Source organism: Alligator sinensis, unplaced genomic scaffold (assembly GCF_000455745.1).
Source record: "Alligator sinensis unplaced genomic scaffold, ASM45574v1 scaffold842_1, whole genome shotgun sequence".
NCBI lineage: Eukaryota > Metazoa > Chordata > Crocodylia > Alligatoridae > Alligator > Alligator sinensis.
In genome coordinates this window covers 1,204,551-1,219,504 of record NW_005842295.1, presented here as the reverse complement: position 1 = coordinate 1,219,504, position 14,954 = coordinate 1,204,551, and the positions used below count along the sequence as shown (strand labels likewise).

The following is a 14,954-nucleotide window of genomic DNA, read 5'->3' as shown; positions in this document are numbered from 1 at the left end:
AGGAATGGAGGCTTAAATCAATTTGGTCTCAGGCTTTTTGAATGTCTGTACTTAGCCAATGCATCGAATTCTGTAACATGTTTCTATAGCCATAAGACCATGTCACAAAAAAGCAGCAAGGAAGAGAAGGAAAAGGAACTGCCCACTACAGCTGTGTGAAATTTCACTGGTCATTTCATTCCGACGCTGTTTAGACCAATTCCGAGGCGAAACAGCAAAATCAGAATGAAACAAAGGCTGTTGAAATAGCCTCAAAACAAAATGAGGCTGATCGAAACGTTTTGAAAGTCAAAAAGTTTCAACCATAGGCTGGGGATGGGAAGTCAGTCCAGCTGGCCTGACTTCCCATCCCCAGTGCAAGATCCAGCAGGGGGTGGGAGGCAGTCCACTGGGGCTGCTCCCCCAACCCCTGTGCTTGATTGCGCTGGGAGCAGGAGGCAACCCACCGGGGCTGTTTCCCCTACCCCCACGCTTGATCATGTCGGGGGTGGGAGGCAGCCCAGAGGGGATGCTTCCCCATCCCCTGCACTTGATCACACCCTGCTGGGCTACTTCCCACCCCCAGCGCGATCTAGCGCTGGGGATAGGATGTCAGCCCAGCTGGTCTGACTCCCCATCCCCAGTGAAACACGAAACAGTGGCGAAACAGCCTTTTTGTTTCGATGGAACAAAATGGAACAGCTGTTTCGACTCGAAATGAAATTCAAGATGAAACACTGTTCTATCGAACTGTTGAAACTCAAGGAGAAACAGAATGGTGCCGTTTTGCACAGTCCTACTGCCCACCCCTTTTAGACACTTTTTTTAGGGACTTGAGCTGGGTGGAGTAGGATCACAGTTTACTGCCTACGTCTACATGTGCACCTAATAAGTGGAACCTGAGCTCCAAATCCATAGGGAATCTGTGTAGAAATCTTTGAAGTTGGAGTGCCAAGTTCTGTCCCAGACCTTCCCTTCTCAAAATCTCCTACACTTGCTCTTCGGGCTTCCTGTAGTCTAGATTCTTCAAAAGCTTTGGGTGTACCCTAGGTACTTGGGATATTTTAATTGTATTGCAGTTCTGGGGAGGGAGAATGTATTTCTAAAAGTGAGCAATCCACATTCCTTAGTGCTTGTAAGATTGTGTAAGAATAATTCAGGAAAATTCACACTTGCCCTCAAAATATTAACAGATCATCGAAAAATCCCTCTTCTTTTTAAATACTTTTTTTTCATTTGCTCCCTGTTAATTGGTCAAGGAAAAAATATATTAAATCTATGCATAAAGGGAAATAAATTATTTGTTATAGTCTACAGTGTGGCTTCACTCTGTTGGTTTTGTAAATAAAGCTGATGATTATAGCTGCTTTTCCATGGCAGCCATAGAAAGGGAAAACAGGAAATATAATGCAGAAAGCCTGCTTCAATGAAAAATACAGTAAATTGAATTTGACAGCATTTGATGGCATTTGATTATTCTAGTCACAGCCAAACAATGATATAAAGAGTAATATGAAACAGAATGTGTTACTGCCTAGCAGACTCAAAAGCAATAAACCTTCCTCCAATGTGACACAATCACTTCACAATCATAATTGTAGCCTGTTTGATACCTCTGAGTACAGCAGAAGGGCACTGACTGACATAGATACATTTTGTTTTTTATTTAAAGTGAAATGAAAATGGCGCACTGGGGCTCCAGATACAATCGTTATATTCACCTACATAGGCATGAATCACTTGGCAGTTATTTCAGCTGAAGTTTAAATGTGCTTAGACAACAACAATAGCAAATCTTTCTCAGATAGCTGCAAAAAAAATCAGAAATTTGTAAGGACAGAAATGGGATGTAAGCACATAGTTCTTTTTCATTTTGTAGCTATACATAGCCTCATATTGTTATAACAACAATACTGCAGTGTTTCTAGGGGAGGTTATGGCATGTAATTTCTTCTTCATCATTTGCCTCTTCCTTGCTGTATCTTCACCAAATAAATTCATTTAACTCAAAGCACTGAATGTTTGGGGAGCAGTGTGTGCAAATCTTTCCATTAAAATTGCAGAAGCGTCCTAAAAATACCTACAAAATTTCTATAATTCTGACAAAAAAAGTGTGGTGCTAGGGGATTGGTAATATTTTACTTCTCACTTGTGAAACAACTGTGAACAGAGAAGGAAGGTGCTTTATTTTTTCGGTGAGAACCACAACTGAATATTGTCTCATGCAAAACATCCCTTCTCATTCACAATCATGCAACACTCCTCTCTTTTCCATTCATCATTACATAACTTCCCTGTGACAGCCATAGAAATTGCTATGATGGAAAGATACTATTACAGGAAAATTTAACAGTTCTATTTGTCTGTTACTCAGATATAACTGGAAACAAAGCAAAACAACACTACGTGACTATCAGAGGGTCTCCAGCTGTTGCTCTTCACTCACCACCAGCAAGTGCTCTGTGGATGGGAATTGATCTCATAAAAACAATACCTGTAAGATAAGAAATAAGTGAGGCCTGGTTCAAATCTAGCTTAAGTAGGAGTAGCTTCCTTGGAAAACCCTGAGCTAAACTCTGTAGGAGTACATGATTTAGATAAAAGATGTAATTGAGATTAATAGTGTAATTCACACTGTCCTGGCACTCAGTGGATGGGCAAATAAGTATAATTTAGAGCGTAGGCAAAATAAGGGGTCAAGCTGAAAAAGAAACAGGAGGATGTAAGATACAGGACATGCCCACTTTCTGTTGACACCTCTAAGCTGCTCTTTTTGTGGCTCCAGTTATGTTCATTTTACATACCACTGAGTGCCAGATCAGTATATATTACATGACTCTTCCCCTTACCTTTATATTCAGGAACACTTCAACTTGGTGTGTAACTTATCAGACACTCAGACAGTGGCGTAAGTATAAAGACCTCCATAGATAGATATGCTGACATAAGCAACCACTGAATTTGGTTCATGCTCATCACTTTTGTCTGTAAGTATTCTGACATCTGATCTGATTGACTGTTTTAATGAGCATCCAGTTCATTTTATTTTTGTATATTGAGGACAATATTTATAAAAATTAAAAATAAAATATATATGTGTTGCAAGTCAGTAATAACTAAGGCTATTTTGGTGCACCATATGAAAAACCATATTAGGAAGCACTGTGGAGCTGCATTGTCCCTTTAATAACTTTTGGAGATATTATCCCTCAGTCTTTCCAGAATGGTGATTCTTTCCTACCCTGGGAACAATGTGAACAACTACGTTCTCTTTTTGGTCTTAGAGGAAGTGATGGCTCTGTAAGGGCATTCTGAACATGGCCACAGAGGTGTAGCCAGTGAAGCCAAAACTACACAGATTCACTGATTCTTCCCTGACAAATAAGGCAGATGAGGGGCAAGTGCTGTGATCGCTATTGCAGCTCTCTGGATATAGCTGTGTAGCCATCTGGCAGGAAGAATTCCTTCTCCTCACTACTTCTGCTCAGGCTCAGGTTTGGAGTGGGGGTGGGGAGGATTTGCCCTTATAAAAATAACTGCATCTGAACATCTCTAAAATGAGCATGGGCAGCAAATCACAGTATGCAGCTTCAGAGACAGCTTTCAGCTCCTGAAAATGCTTTTTCTCCTATGCAGTTCATTGTACATAAGAAGCACTTCCAGTTAAATGAGCAGTTGCATACTAAATCTTAAGTCGATTGAAATGATTACAGACTGTTCAACCACTTCTGTTCAAAGTTTATTCATACATGAAGATATTCTGGTTTTTAGCACCACAGATGGAATCATTTACCTAACCATAAGTTTCATTCATTAAATATTCAGCAGTAATAAGATCTAAATACTTAACCAGACTACATTGTTCAGCTTTGCTTGTAGATGAGCTAGTGGTTGGTGGCATATTTGATCTTTCAGCGTGAACAAGCTGTTTATCACAGAATTTCTAAAATGTTACTAAAGATGAATTTGTAAATTTGAAGAAGTGCTATAACAATTAATTGAATTGCTATGCTAGGCAAGCCCAGATATCAGGTATTAAAGACACCTTTATTACACTTAAAATATCACCACTTTTCACTTCTGTTCAACATTCCTTATTTTTAAATACATTGAGAGGAAGGTGGGATTGAGGCATATTATCTTGTAGAACTGTATATATTCTGGCATAAGTGTGTAGGATACTTTACAGGTAAGTAAGACACAAGGATTGAGTCCATGGGAATTAGAAATTAGCTATAGCACATAACCAGTGCATCTATCATAGAATCATAGGAAATAAGGGTTAGAAGAGACCTCTGGAGGTCATGTAGTCCAGCCCCAACTCAAACCATCCCCAACTATATCGTCTCAGCCAAGGCTCTCTCTTGATGGATCTTAAAAATCTTGGGTTTTGGTATCACTTTGGTACTGGCCATGGCAAGAAGAGATTAAATCCTTTGGAGTAGTGAAGAGCACTAGTGTCATGGAGGGAGGAGGGGAGGGCATGACTGGGACACCAGGGAGTGCAAGAATGGCAGCCACTGCCACTGCCAGTGCAGAGCCAGATGTTTCCAGTGCAACAGACAGCCTGGCTCAGCCTCTGCTGCCACCCAGAGCACAGACTCTGGTACTTGTGCCTCTGGTAGAGAAACTAAAACAAGAGGTTAGTGTCACTTTTTGCAATTTTTGCCTTTACATTGATGAGTACAGTGTGTGATGTTTGAGTGAGAGTTCTGCATATGATTTTACTTCACCATGGAGAAAAGTGTGCAAAAAATCCAACGTGATGCCTTACTTTGGGATACATGACTAAGGATGGAGTATGGCTCAGGTGGCCAACCTGCATCATGGGTGCCACAAGTGGCATAGGCAGTCTGTACGTGGGGCACATGGCAAATAGGAGAGGGTGAAAAAAGCAGAGCAACAGATTGGACAGGGAGCACAGCGAAGGGAGCAGAAAGCAGAGCAGCAGATTGGGCAGGGGAAGAAAATTGGAGTGGCACTTGGGGAAGGTGTGGGGCTTATTTGTGGCATGACTGCCAAAAATGTTGGCTCCCATTGATTTAGGGGGTCTTGGGTATGATTTCTTTCTTCCTGTTCCTCTAACACTCCTGCTTCAATTGTTTTTGAGAACTACTAGAAAGTCTGCCCCACTCCTCTTTACCCAGAACCACAAATCAATTCACAGTATCAACGTGTTTAATCTTTACCACATCCTAGTGATAATATATGCAGAAAATTTAGCATGTGTGTGTACATGTCTGCATGTGAGTGCATGTGTATGTGTGCGCAAGGGTAGTACATTCATTATGTTTATAAATGCAGTAGAACCTAAGGGGAGGTAATATTGCAAGCACTTAGTTGCTAGTTTTAAAAGCATAGATGTTTGTTGGGAGGGGGGAGATTTATCTTTAAAGTAGTAACTGAGGTTGATGCAAGTAAATGAAAACAGACAGAATTATTTGAAATACAGATTTTCTCTTGCCAAAGAAATGTTCTTCCGCCAGTGTGCATGTGGAGTAGTGATGACACCTGGTAACCAGGCAGACCAATTCCACTCCTGTGAATTTACCATATTTGTGGTACAAGTCTCAGATAATGTAATTTTCTTGTTTGTTTGCTGGCATGCAGGGAGAAAGTGGTTTTATTTATAGTGAAGGCAAAGTTTTCAGTTAAAAGAAGGAAAACACTTAAATCCCTGCACAGTGCAGCACAGTCTTCACTGAGATTTTTCATAGCCTTAAATATTACAGACTTAAATCCAGGCCAGCTTTTTTATACCTAGCAAAAGAGAAATGATTTGGCAACTCTGTCTTGAAACCAAACGTCTACCTTTTTCCTTCCTCTCTAGACTGACATCCTAGCAGGCACTAATAAAAGAGGCACTAATTTCCTGTAATCACCATTGAAATGGTTCAGAATTTCTCAGGGTTTGGCTGTAGGAGTGCATTTGTAGTGTATATATATACAGTATACACTATACACTATTGCAGGGCTGGCCAACTGATAGCCCATGGGCAGCATCCAGCTCCCAAGGAGTTAACCTGAAGCCCCTGAGGTCCCAGTCCAGGTTCCATCCCCCGGCTCTCCTGCTGTAGCTGCCAAGGTCTCCAGGCTTCCCCATCCCTCCTCCAGCTTCTGCTTCCTGCCCCTTACACAACTTCTGCACTCAGAAGTTGAACAGCCCTGCACTATTATATATTTTATAGGTCATGAACATGTGTATGCATATATATTGAACATAGATAGAAGATATACATAGATGGATACTAAAGAGTCTCCTTTTGCTAGCAGATGAAAGGAATATTTCCAAGATAAAAAATTAGGCAGGAATTTCCTTGCCTGTACAGTGTGTAAAGAGCTATATTATTCACTATTACAGTCTGAGTTTAGGATTTGTACTTTAGTATCAAGTACTATCTGGCTGTGGTTAAGTTTTAAATGGAATGGTTTTATTTGAATTTCAGGCGTGCTGTAGGCACTCCAGAGGAGCTGCTTTTGTTCATCTGGTCAGAAGGAGCGCTGGAATTTATTGATGCTTCGGATGCACTGCAGCCATTCACTGCCTATGAATACCGTGTTAGAGCTCAGAATTCCATGGGCTCGGTAGGCAGTCAGTGGACTTCAACGCAAACACTGGAAGCTGCACCTTGGGGCATGAAAGCCCCTTGGGCACAAGCTACAAGTGCATACTCTGTGCTGCTGAACTGGATCCAACCCCTGTCTACCAATGGCATCATTTCCCAGTATCGTGTAGTCTATCAAGAGAAACAGAGTGATCCAACATTTAGCACCCCAGCTGTTACAGCGCTAACCGTAATGGTAAGAAATAAATAATAAAACTGGCTTTTCAGGGTTTTTTGTATTTTACTTTGACTTGTGTTGTTTTCATATCTTACTAAGAGCTGGTCTAAAAGCACAATTTCCACTTTGCAGAAAATATTGGTTTTAGATTTGCTTTAGTTATTTTAATGCATATATATTTGAAATTTCTGGTAAAGTGGAAGCTGCCAGACCCTGTGGTTACTCAGTAAAATTGCCATTCTTTTCAGGTTTACTACCACTACTAAATAATACAAGAACGTCCACTGCATTGAGTGGCTGCATGAGGCTGGTTCTCAGAGTCCTAGGCAGTGGTGCAGACCTACTAGGAACCCAGAAATCTCAGTGCCCGGCCTTAAAATTCTATAAAAGTTCATTGAACTTGAGGTCTGCTGAATGAAGCATTTTGGACCCAGTGAGCTGTCATTTTTTGATGACACTGAGTTTACATCAGAAAATTTTCACCAGCCCTAATCTCATTGACATAGAGGTCAGATTTCCAGTTAAGTATGCACAACTTGCTTATGCACACTTAACCTGCAAACATATATATCCTATACCTGGGCATGATGGCGTCTCAGTTAGATGTCTAACCACTGATAGATTCAAATGAATGCCTCAAATGAAATGCATCAGACATTACTCATACCTACCTAACTGTGGAACTGCAGTTATATATTTTCTTTGTAATGCTTATTCTCTTATGCTTTGAACAGATTGATTATAATGAGCAGAAGAAAACCAGCCCCCTTTGAATGTTGTTATTCAGTTGAAATCAGTACTGGTTTAAGCATGCCATAAATGTTGCCATTATTTCTGCACACACCATTTTTTGTTTACACTATCTACAGAGATGTACTCATAATTCAACAGTATCAGGAGCAGATCAACTTCTGCAAGAGCATATAATATGCTTCTGTAATCCTTTACACACCTAATATGCTGTCCATCTAAAAATGTTTTACAAGTGAATATTAGGGTAGTTCCTGTGACACTTAAATATTATTATTTCCCAGCTGACTAAACTGAGTCAAATATAGTTTTGTTTTGTTTTTCTTTGTTTTTATGTGATCTGACCAGGGCTATGCTATAAATCAGTGGCAGAGCTGGTAATATTTTCTTTGGAAACTGACTATGACATCTGATCATTTAACCATAGTCTTTCCATAAAGTATCAACATACAGCCAACTGAAATAGTCTGTAGTGTGCTTTGGTAGCTACTGTATTTGACAGCCTTCTGAAAAATATTATTTTTCAACAGTTTAAGAGTCTGTTGTGTTAATATGGTTCTGACGTTGTATTGAACTTTAGTTCCTACCAGTGCAACCTCAAATAACCTAAGCTTTTGTCCAAATGTGGTTACATGTCCAAATAATTATCCTTGCATTGAAGATATCTTCAATTATTGATAATGTCAAAGTATTAAATATTCCTTTAGCCTTCAGATAATTGACATTGTTGTACTGCCTATGACAGTGATGTGATCAGATTTAGAATTTGAAGGGACTGTCTCCTTAATGTTCAAAAATAAGATCTTTAGAAAACTTACTGGGAAACACCCTTTTGGCAAGAAATTAGTAGGATCCATGTTGAAGACGTCATGCACTTAGAGTTGTCTGGTTCTCAAGCAGCTGTAGGGCTATAAACAGACCTCTCATTTGACCTGGGGCTGATTGCCTTGGGACTTAACCTAAATCAAAGCAGGAGTGGCAGAGTCATTTACATATGTCACCCTTTTGAGCTGCATTGCTTGCTCCTTCACCAGCAGGTGGTCAGCAAGAATGCACAGTTTCACGGGCATAGAATGAACCACAATAACCATACAAATGTATAACAAGATATCTCAGGAAAGAGCATTACTACATTTGCCTGGCATATTTCAAAGGGACTTGAGGTGAGACAATGAATGTGAACCTCTGCACAATCCAAGGATAAAAATCTTTCTCCTGGGATAAATGCAAAGTCCATTCATAGCCTAGGTCCAGTTTCCTAGAAGCTGATACGAATAAGACTTAATAAATAAATAATACAGAAATAAATAAAGTATGCGCTAGATTTTAAATGTAGGGTGCAGTTATCAAAGGAGAGTTGGACTTCAGGGAAATCTGGGTATCTGACTTTTTGTTTTCTTTTGAAATCCCAGACATAATATTAAATGTGATGGCTAAAATTACAAAAATGGCAAAATGTCAGTGGCTTCTTCTAATGTCCTGTTCAGACAGAAACTAACATGTTGCTGAGTGTCAGAATTCACCTGTCCAGTCATGCATTACAGTGTCTTCTAGGCATGCCAATAACAACGAAAAACATCCAAGATGGTTGTATTGTGGGTAATAAAATCTACCAAAATGGCCTTTTAAATAATGTTACTACAGTGTGCTTCTTTAACAACATCATTTAAAGCCCCTTAAATTAACAGTTATTATTTACTGAATTATTATCTTCCTGGCTCTGAAATGCTTTATTTTCCCTAAACACTAACCTGAATCAAAATGGCATATTGCAAGCATATGTATAGTTGTTTGAATAGTGCAGAAATGACACATCCACTTTTTCTACTTGCCTGTTTTGTGACTATCCATTCATTTTTTTCATTCCCTTTTTTCTATAATTATGTTATATTATATTTCTCCTATATGAATATTACACTGCCTTTAGGAGAGGAATTCCTCTGCCCCATTCTCTCCTCAGCTGCACTTGGCTTTAGGCTGGTGCAACTACATTGAACTCAGTGGAGTAGTTTCCAATTTTGCCCCAGGATAGCTGAGACCAGAATCATCCCTTTTCTGTTCTTAAAGCAGCATTATAGCTGTAGTCTGAAGACAAAGATACTGTGTCCTGTTATGAAAGATATCCTTAGGAGGTCAGGCCAATTATCAGAACAGGCAAAAACCTGGGCCCCAAGTTTCAAAGTTACAACTTTTTTGAAACAGAATTTTATCATGAAATTGCTGATATACTTGTACCTGTAGTTTTGTAAATGAGACACTTTAATTAAAATGTAATTTTACTAAAGGAACTAGCATTGCAATGATTAAACTTCTGCCCCTTTAAAATATAGCTTTCAGGGGTAGTAGGCTAAATCATTTAATCTCCTAAAGAGTCTCTATTGGAGTTCCCTTGTGGGACATGCCATTAGTCATTCTCTCACACAAGCTTCCATATTACAATGCAAGACTTAAAGTATTGAGCAAGCAATGAGCTCTGTCCTTTATTTAATCTGTTAGACTCTATTCTTATCACATTGGAATATTCCAGGAGAAAGGAGAGAGCGATGCCAATATTGCAAGGGCTGTGGTCATACCCATTCTTTTCACTTGTGCTCATGCTCCCAACCCACTGGACATGGCCTGAATACTTTAAGTCCGACCAAAAATTAAACTTGAAACAAAATCTTTATGGGAAATGGTAAAACATAATAAAAATGAGGGGACTGATAATGTCACTGAAGACTCTTCTACCTTGATTTCTTTTCTATCCATTTCCAAATCCATGTGAGAATTGCCTTTTGGGTTTTCAAAACACTTGACAGACTTATTCACTTTGCCTCCCTGAACTGTAGCCATTTACTCCCCTGTAAAGATGTGTTAAGCTCTATTTAATTTAATGTGTCAAATCTAGGGTCACCTAGGACCTTGAAGTTATCACTGACCACTTGAAATGTTGTGAAACCAATGGGGATAGAAGTCATGTCTCGGTTCTAAAAGCCCAAGTTCCTACCCCTTGAACTAAAGAAGAATCTCCATTAGCTGTTAGTAGCATAGGGCCTACAACACACATGTGAGGAATTCTGATGTAGTAGGCCTGCTATCCCAACCCTATGCATGCCAGATTGGACCCACTGCTCTTACCCCAGGTGTGCTGTACTGAGTCTGCTGCCCAGCCCTGACTCTGTGTGCCTGGTCATTCCTGCCATCCCAGCCCCATATGCCAGCCTGATCCAGTGCAAGGGGCCACATAATCTAAGGCTTGGAAATTTGATGGAACAGTGGCAGTGTTAATTGCCACTACTCCCCCACTGCCAAATTTGTGCAGTGTGTCATTTGGCCTACAGGGAAGCCCTGTAGGCCAAATGACACAGCTCTGCTGGCAGATCCAGTCTACAGACTAGGCTGAGCACCACTCATCAAACCAGTTAGATTTAGGAGTTAGGTATTACCACTATTTAACACTATTAAGCACCATAGTAGACTGAAGTCCCTCTGAGGAACAACAGAGATGCAAGGTTCTCCTATGCAGCTTTCCTATATACCTTAATCCTCCAACAGAGAATCAGACAACAGTTATGTCCTCTTTGGCTGTGTCTACAGAAGACACTGACTGTGCAGTCATTACTGAGCAGTCATTACTGAGCAGTCATTTAGTACTTGTATAAACAAGTACCAAAGTTACTGCTCAGTAGCATCACCAAACGGCTTTTAGGTGATGCTGACTGCTCAGTAGCTTGTTACTACTGTGTAGTAGTGTCACATCATACTTCTTGCCACATGATGCTACCACACAGTATTAATGAGCTACTGCGCAGTCAGTGTCTTGTGTAGACATGGCCTTTGTCTACTAAGATGGGTGCCTTGATACCAGTTGTTGTGGTGGTTATGGTGTTAGCAGATGCTTGTCCACTAGGAACTGAACTGAGACCAGCAGCTTATTTACATCATCCTCCAAAGAGACATGTACTGCAGGGAGTAACTGATGAACTATGGTGGATGTCATTAAAAAGGTCAATATTTCCCAGATAATACTATCAAGGTATCAATATCGTTTAACTACTATACATCAAATACCACAGTGAGCAAGTGTAGGTAAATTCTAGCTTGTCAGAGGCAGACACAACAGAAATAAAATACTATTTCTCCAATGACCACTAGTCTTGAATATTGTATTTGGTTGTTTAGCTATTTGATGCTAGGGTAAATCAGGACATCTAAAATGAGATTTTATAAAGATTTTACTTTGGAAAAAGTAATGACAAAAGCACATTTGGAGAAGATACGAGAAGAAGGGAGAAAGAAAGAATATAGAGGGGTAAGAAGTTAAAGAAAATGGGGCAATCATGGAGTATAGAAAAAGAGATACTAGAAAATGAGGGGGAAAAGTAGAATATAGGGTTCTACACAGCATGGGAAGTGCAACGTCAGGCTCAGTTTTATAGCAGAATTAGTAACTCCCTAGTTTTGTACAGAGTCCTATGGATTATCACTGGAACTCTGCCTTGACTCAGGAGTGTGCCTATGGTAAGTGAATTGCAGGATCAGGCCCCTGGTATGCTAAAGTATTTGCTTGGCAAAGCGTAACTAAAAGAGCAAACTATTACAGGTTCTTAGGTCCTAAATCTTGCATGGAGTTGAACATTTGCTTAAGTAGAAGCACATGAGTTCCCTTTATACTTTGCAGGATTGGGACTTTAAACTGTAAACACCTTGGCTATTTTGCCTGTTAACAAATTTTAAATGGGGTAGATGAATGAAAAACTTAAACAGACCATTAGTTCAGTCCAACAAATATGAAAAGTTTATTGATCAATTGACATAGCAAGATTAATAGCGGTGGATAAGCATAATCTTCTGCAAAGCAAAACTAGCCAGGCTCTTGATTTCCAGCAGCAGGGGGTCCTCCAAACAGTCTGGCAGGTGTTATGTTGAAGTTTCCAGCCCCCTTCACCCTGTGACTATTTATAGATAACTGGTTCTGATATTCTAATGAATGGTCTTTGATTAGTTTTATTCAAATATCTTTGTTTCTCTGAAACTTCCAGAACTGGATTAAACTAGATTTTTTTTTATGGACCAAGAAGGTGCCAGTTATTTAGGATTTTTTCTCCCTTGCTTATTTTTGGCATTATTTCCCCCCTTCCCTTCCCATCTCCCACCAAGCTTGGCGGTGCACCCCCTGCGAAAAGGTGCTGCCAACACTTGGCGGCACCTGTGGGCAGCCACCACTCGCCACCTACCCCCTCACTGCTCACACTGCCGGCAGCATCTGCAGGTGGTTCACAATTGCCACTGGCCGCTGCTCCCAGCCATGTCTGCAGGTGATTGCCAACCACTAGTCGCGCTCACCCCCGCCCCCCCCCGTCACTGCTGACAGTACTACAGCTGCCTGTGGGAGCTCCCCACTTGCCGCTGCCATGCTCCTGCTGCCAACAGTGCCATCGCCGCCTGTGGGAGCTTTCCATGCCCCGCCAGCCTCCGGGGGCATGCGGCATTCATGCCCCCTCCCTTCTCTACCCATTGTTTTCCTATTTCCACCTATTTATATTCTCAATGACCTCCTGTCACACTTTTAACTTCTTTCATTCCTTGGAGATTTCAGAATAGCAGAGACCCCCTATGACTGAAGAAGGATACTTGTGTCCAAAAGCTTGCAAAAAACTTTTTTCCAACTACTCAGTTGATCTAATAAAAGATACCACATCTACTCAAAGAACCTTGCCAGTTATTTAGGATTTATTTCCTTGAGAAAGTAGCAAGGCCAATAGGGAGGACTTCTTTTCTCTTTTTTTGGCCAGGGTAGAATGCCATTTTTTTCACCTGTCCTCCCCATTTAAAATGTATTAACACGCCTTCCCATTTATGGGGACAGTAGCTTGCAAATTGAAGATCCTATCAGAATACAAATAGTAAACAACAGTAATGATCGTCTTTTATTAATAGAGAGGTAAAAAGTAGTACTTCATTAATTGAAAAGAAACAACTTCTAGGGGCTAATGATGTTATGCATCAATCAATATATCCTGCTGCCCCCAATGTATGGATCTCCAGAATGCAATATATACCATATTGCTCCACTCTAGGCAGAATATAAAAATATTCATATATATATATACGGGGATGTAGGTGTATTTGTGTGTGTATACACACATATACATACATATATACACATACATATATACTGTGTCAGACTTTGTCTCCATAAATAGAGTGATCAGTATTTGCTAGCATTAAATCTGAGATGCCACAATCATTTATGCTTCTAAGTATACAGAAATACTGCAGTGTCTCATATTGCAAGGTATATTAGCTATCAGTAAAAGGTTATTATTTTAATGGAAACTTTCACAAGATATTGCAAATGCACATACATTCTTTCTTCATGTTCATTCAGTTATTAAGAAACCCTAGTCAAATCCCTAGGAAACCCATGGAGTATTGTAAGGAAGCAAGATAAAAGTAAATGAAATATTCTATAACTGGCACACGCCATAAATTCAGAATATGTGCCACTTAGCAGAGACCAAAAGCTGTAAATGGCAGTAGGGGGCAAAAGTTAATTGGACTACTGTGCTGTTGTTAATAAGAGGAAAGTAGCCACCACCAGAAACAAGATGGCTGCCCCAGCAGTGCCCCATTACAGCCAAAAGATCATATCCTTAGCTCTGCAAGGGCTTATGGGTTAGGGGAAAATCATACACAGATGACTAATTTTTTTATGGTTCACAGCCGATCAAAGTGAAATTCAGCAGCTGTTCAGGACAAGTGACCACTCTAACGGCTGTAATATAACCCACTAAATAGAGAGGGAATTGCATGAGAGCAAGAGGTTAGCAGTGATTATCGGCAGGTGAGTGCTTTATTGAAGTTGAAAGACCATTAACATTGATGGAGTAATTATTTCAACTTGAAAGTAATTACCTTGATGGGTGATAACTTCTCCAGTGTTCCCAGATTTGATTGGACCAAACAATTGTGAACTCTTGAAGCCCAGAAAAATATTACAACAATACTGCAATGTTAAAATTATTGAAACCACTGTTAGAGTAGTTTAATTATGCCTAAGAGTGGAAAGATTTTAACTTAAAACAGCCAGTGACCTCTCATGTATAGAAACATTTGCTTTCTGATTCAAATGAAATGACCCACACCTACCACATGTGTCATAGATGTGACAGGTTTGCAAATTAATCATTTTATAAGGGGAAAAGTCTTTTTTAGCATAGTTTCATAACGGAGCTGGATTGGAATTGCTGTCATTGTTCTATTTGCCTATAAAATGGGGATGCCTAATTCTGTCTTTTGTGGCCTGGATAAGTTTGCATAAACTGGATGAGAGTTAATTGCCACCTCATATCCAAGGCCAGTAGAAAACTGTGGGTACAATAAGACTGAAGATTCTATCATTTCCATACCATTGCAAAATATGTTGGCTTTGGTACAGGCAGCTGTTTAAATAGGTG

General features: G+C 40.0%; 1 protein-coding gene across 1 annotated transcript in view; it reads left to right on the top strand.

Annotated features, from left to right (window-relative positions):
• USH2A (usherin) overlaps nucleotides 1-14,954 on the top strand; it is a gene marked incomplete at its 5' end in the record, with an annotated part of 567,922 nt that overhangs the window by 469,987 nt on the left and 82,981 nt on the right. The window contains one exon of the mRNA XM_025209559.1: nucleotides 6,426-6,780. Coding sequence (XP_025065344.1) covers nucleotides 6,426-6,780 — 355 coding nt within the window. The remainder of the gene's footprint in view (nucleotides 1-6,425; nucleotides 6,781-14,954) is intronic.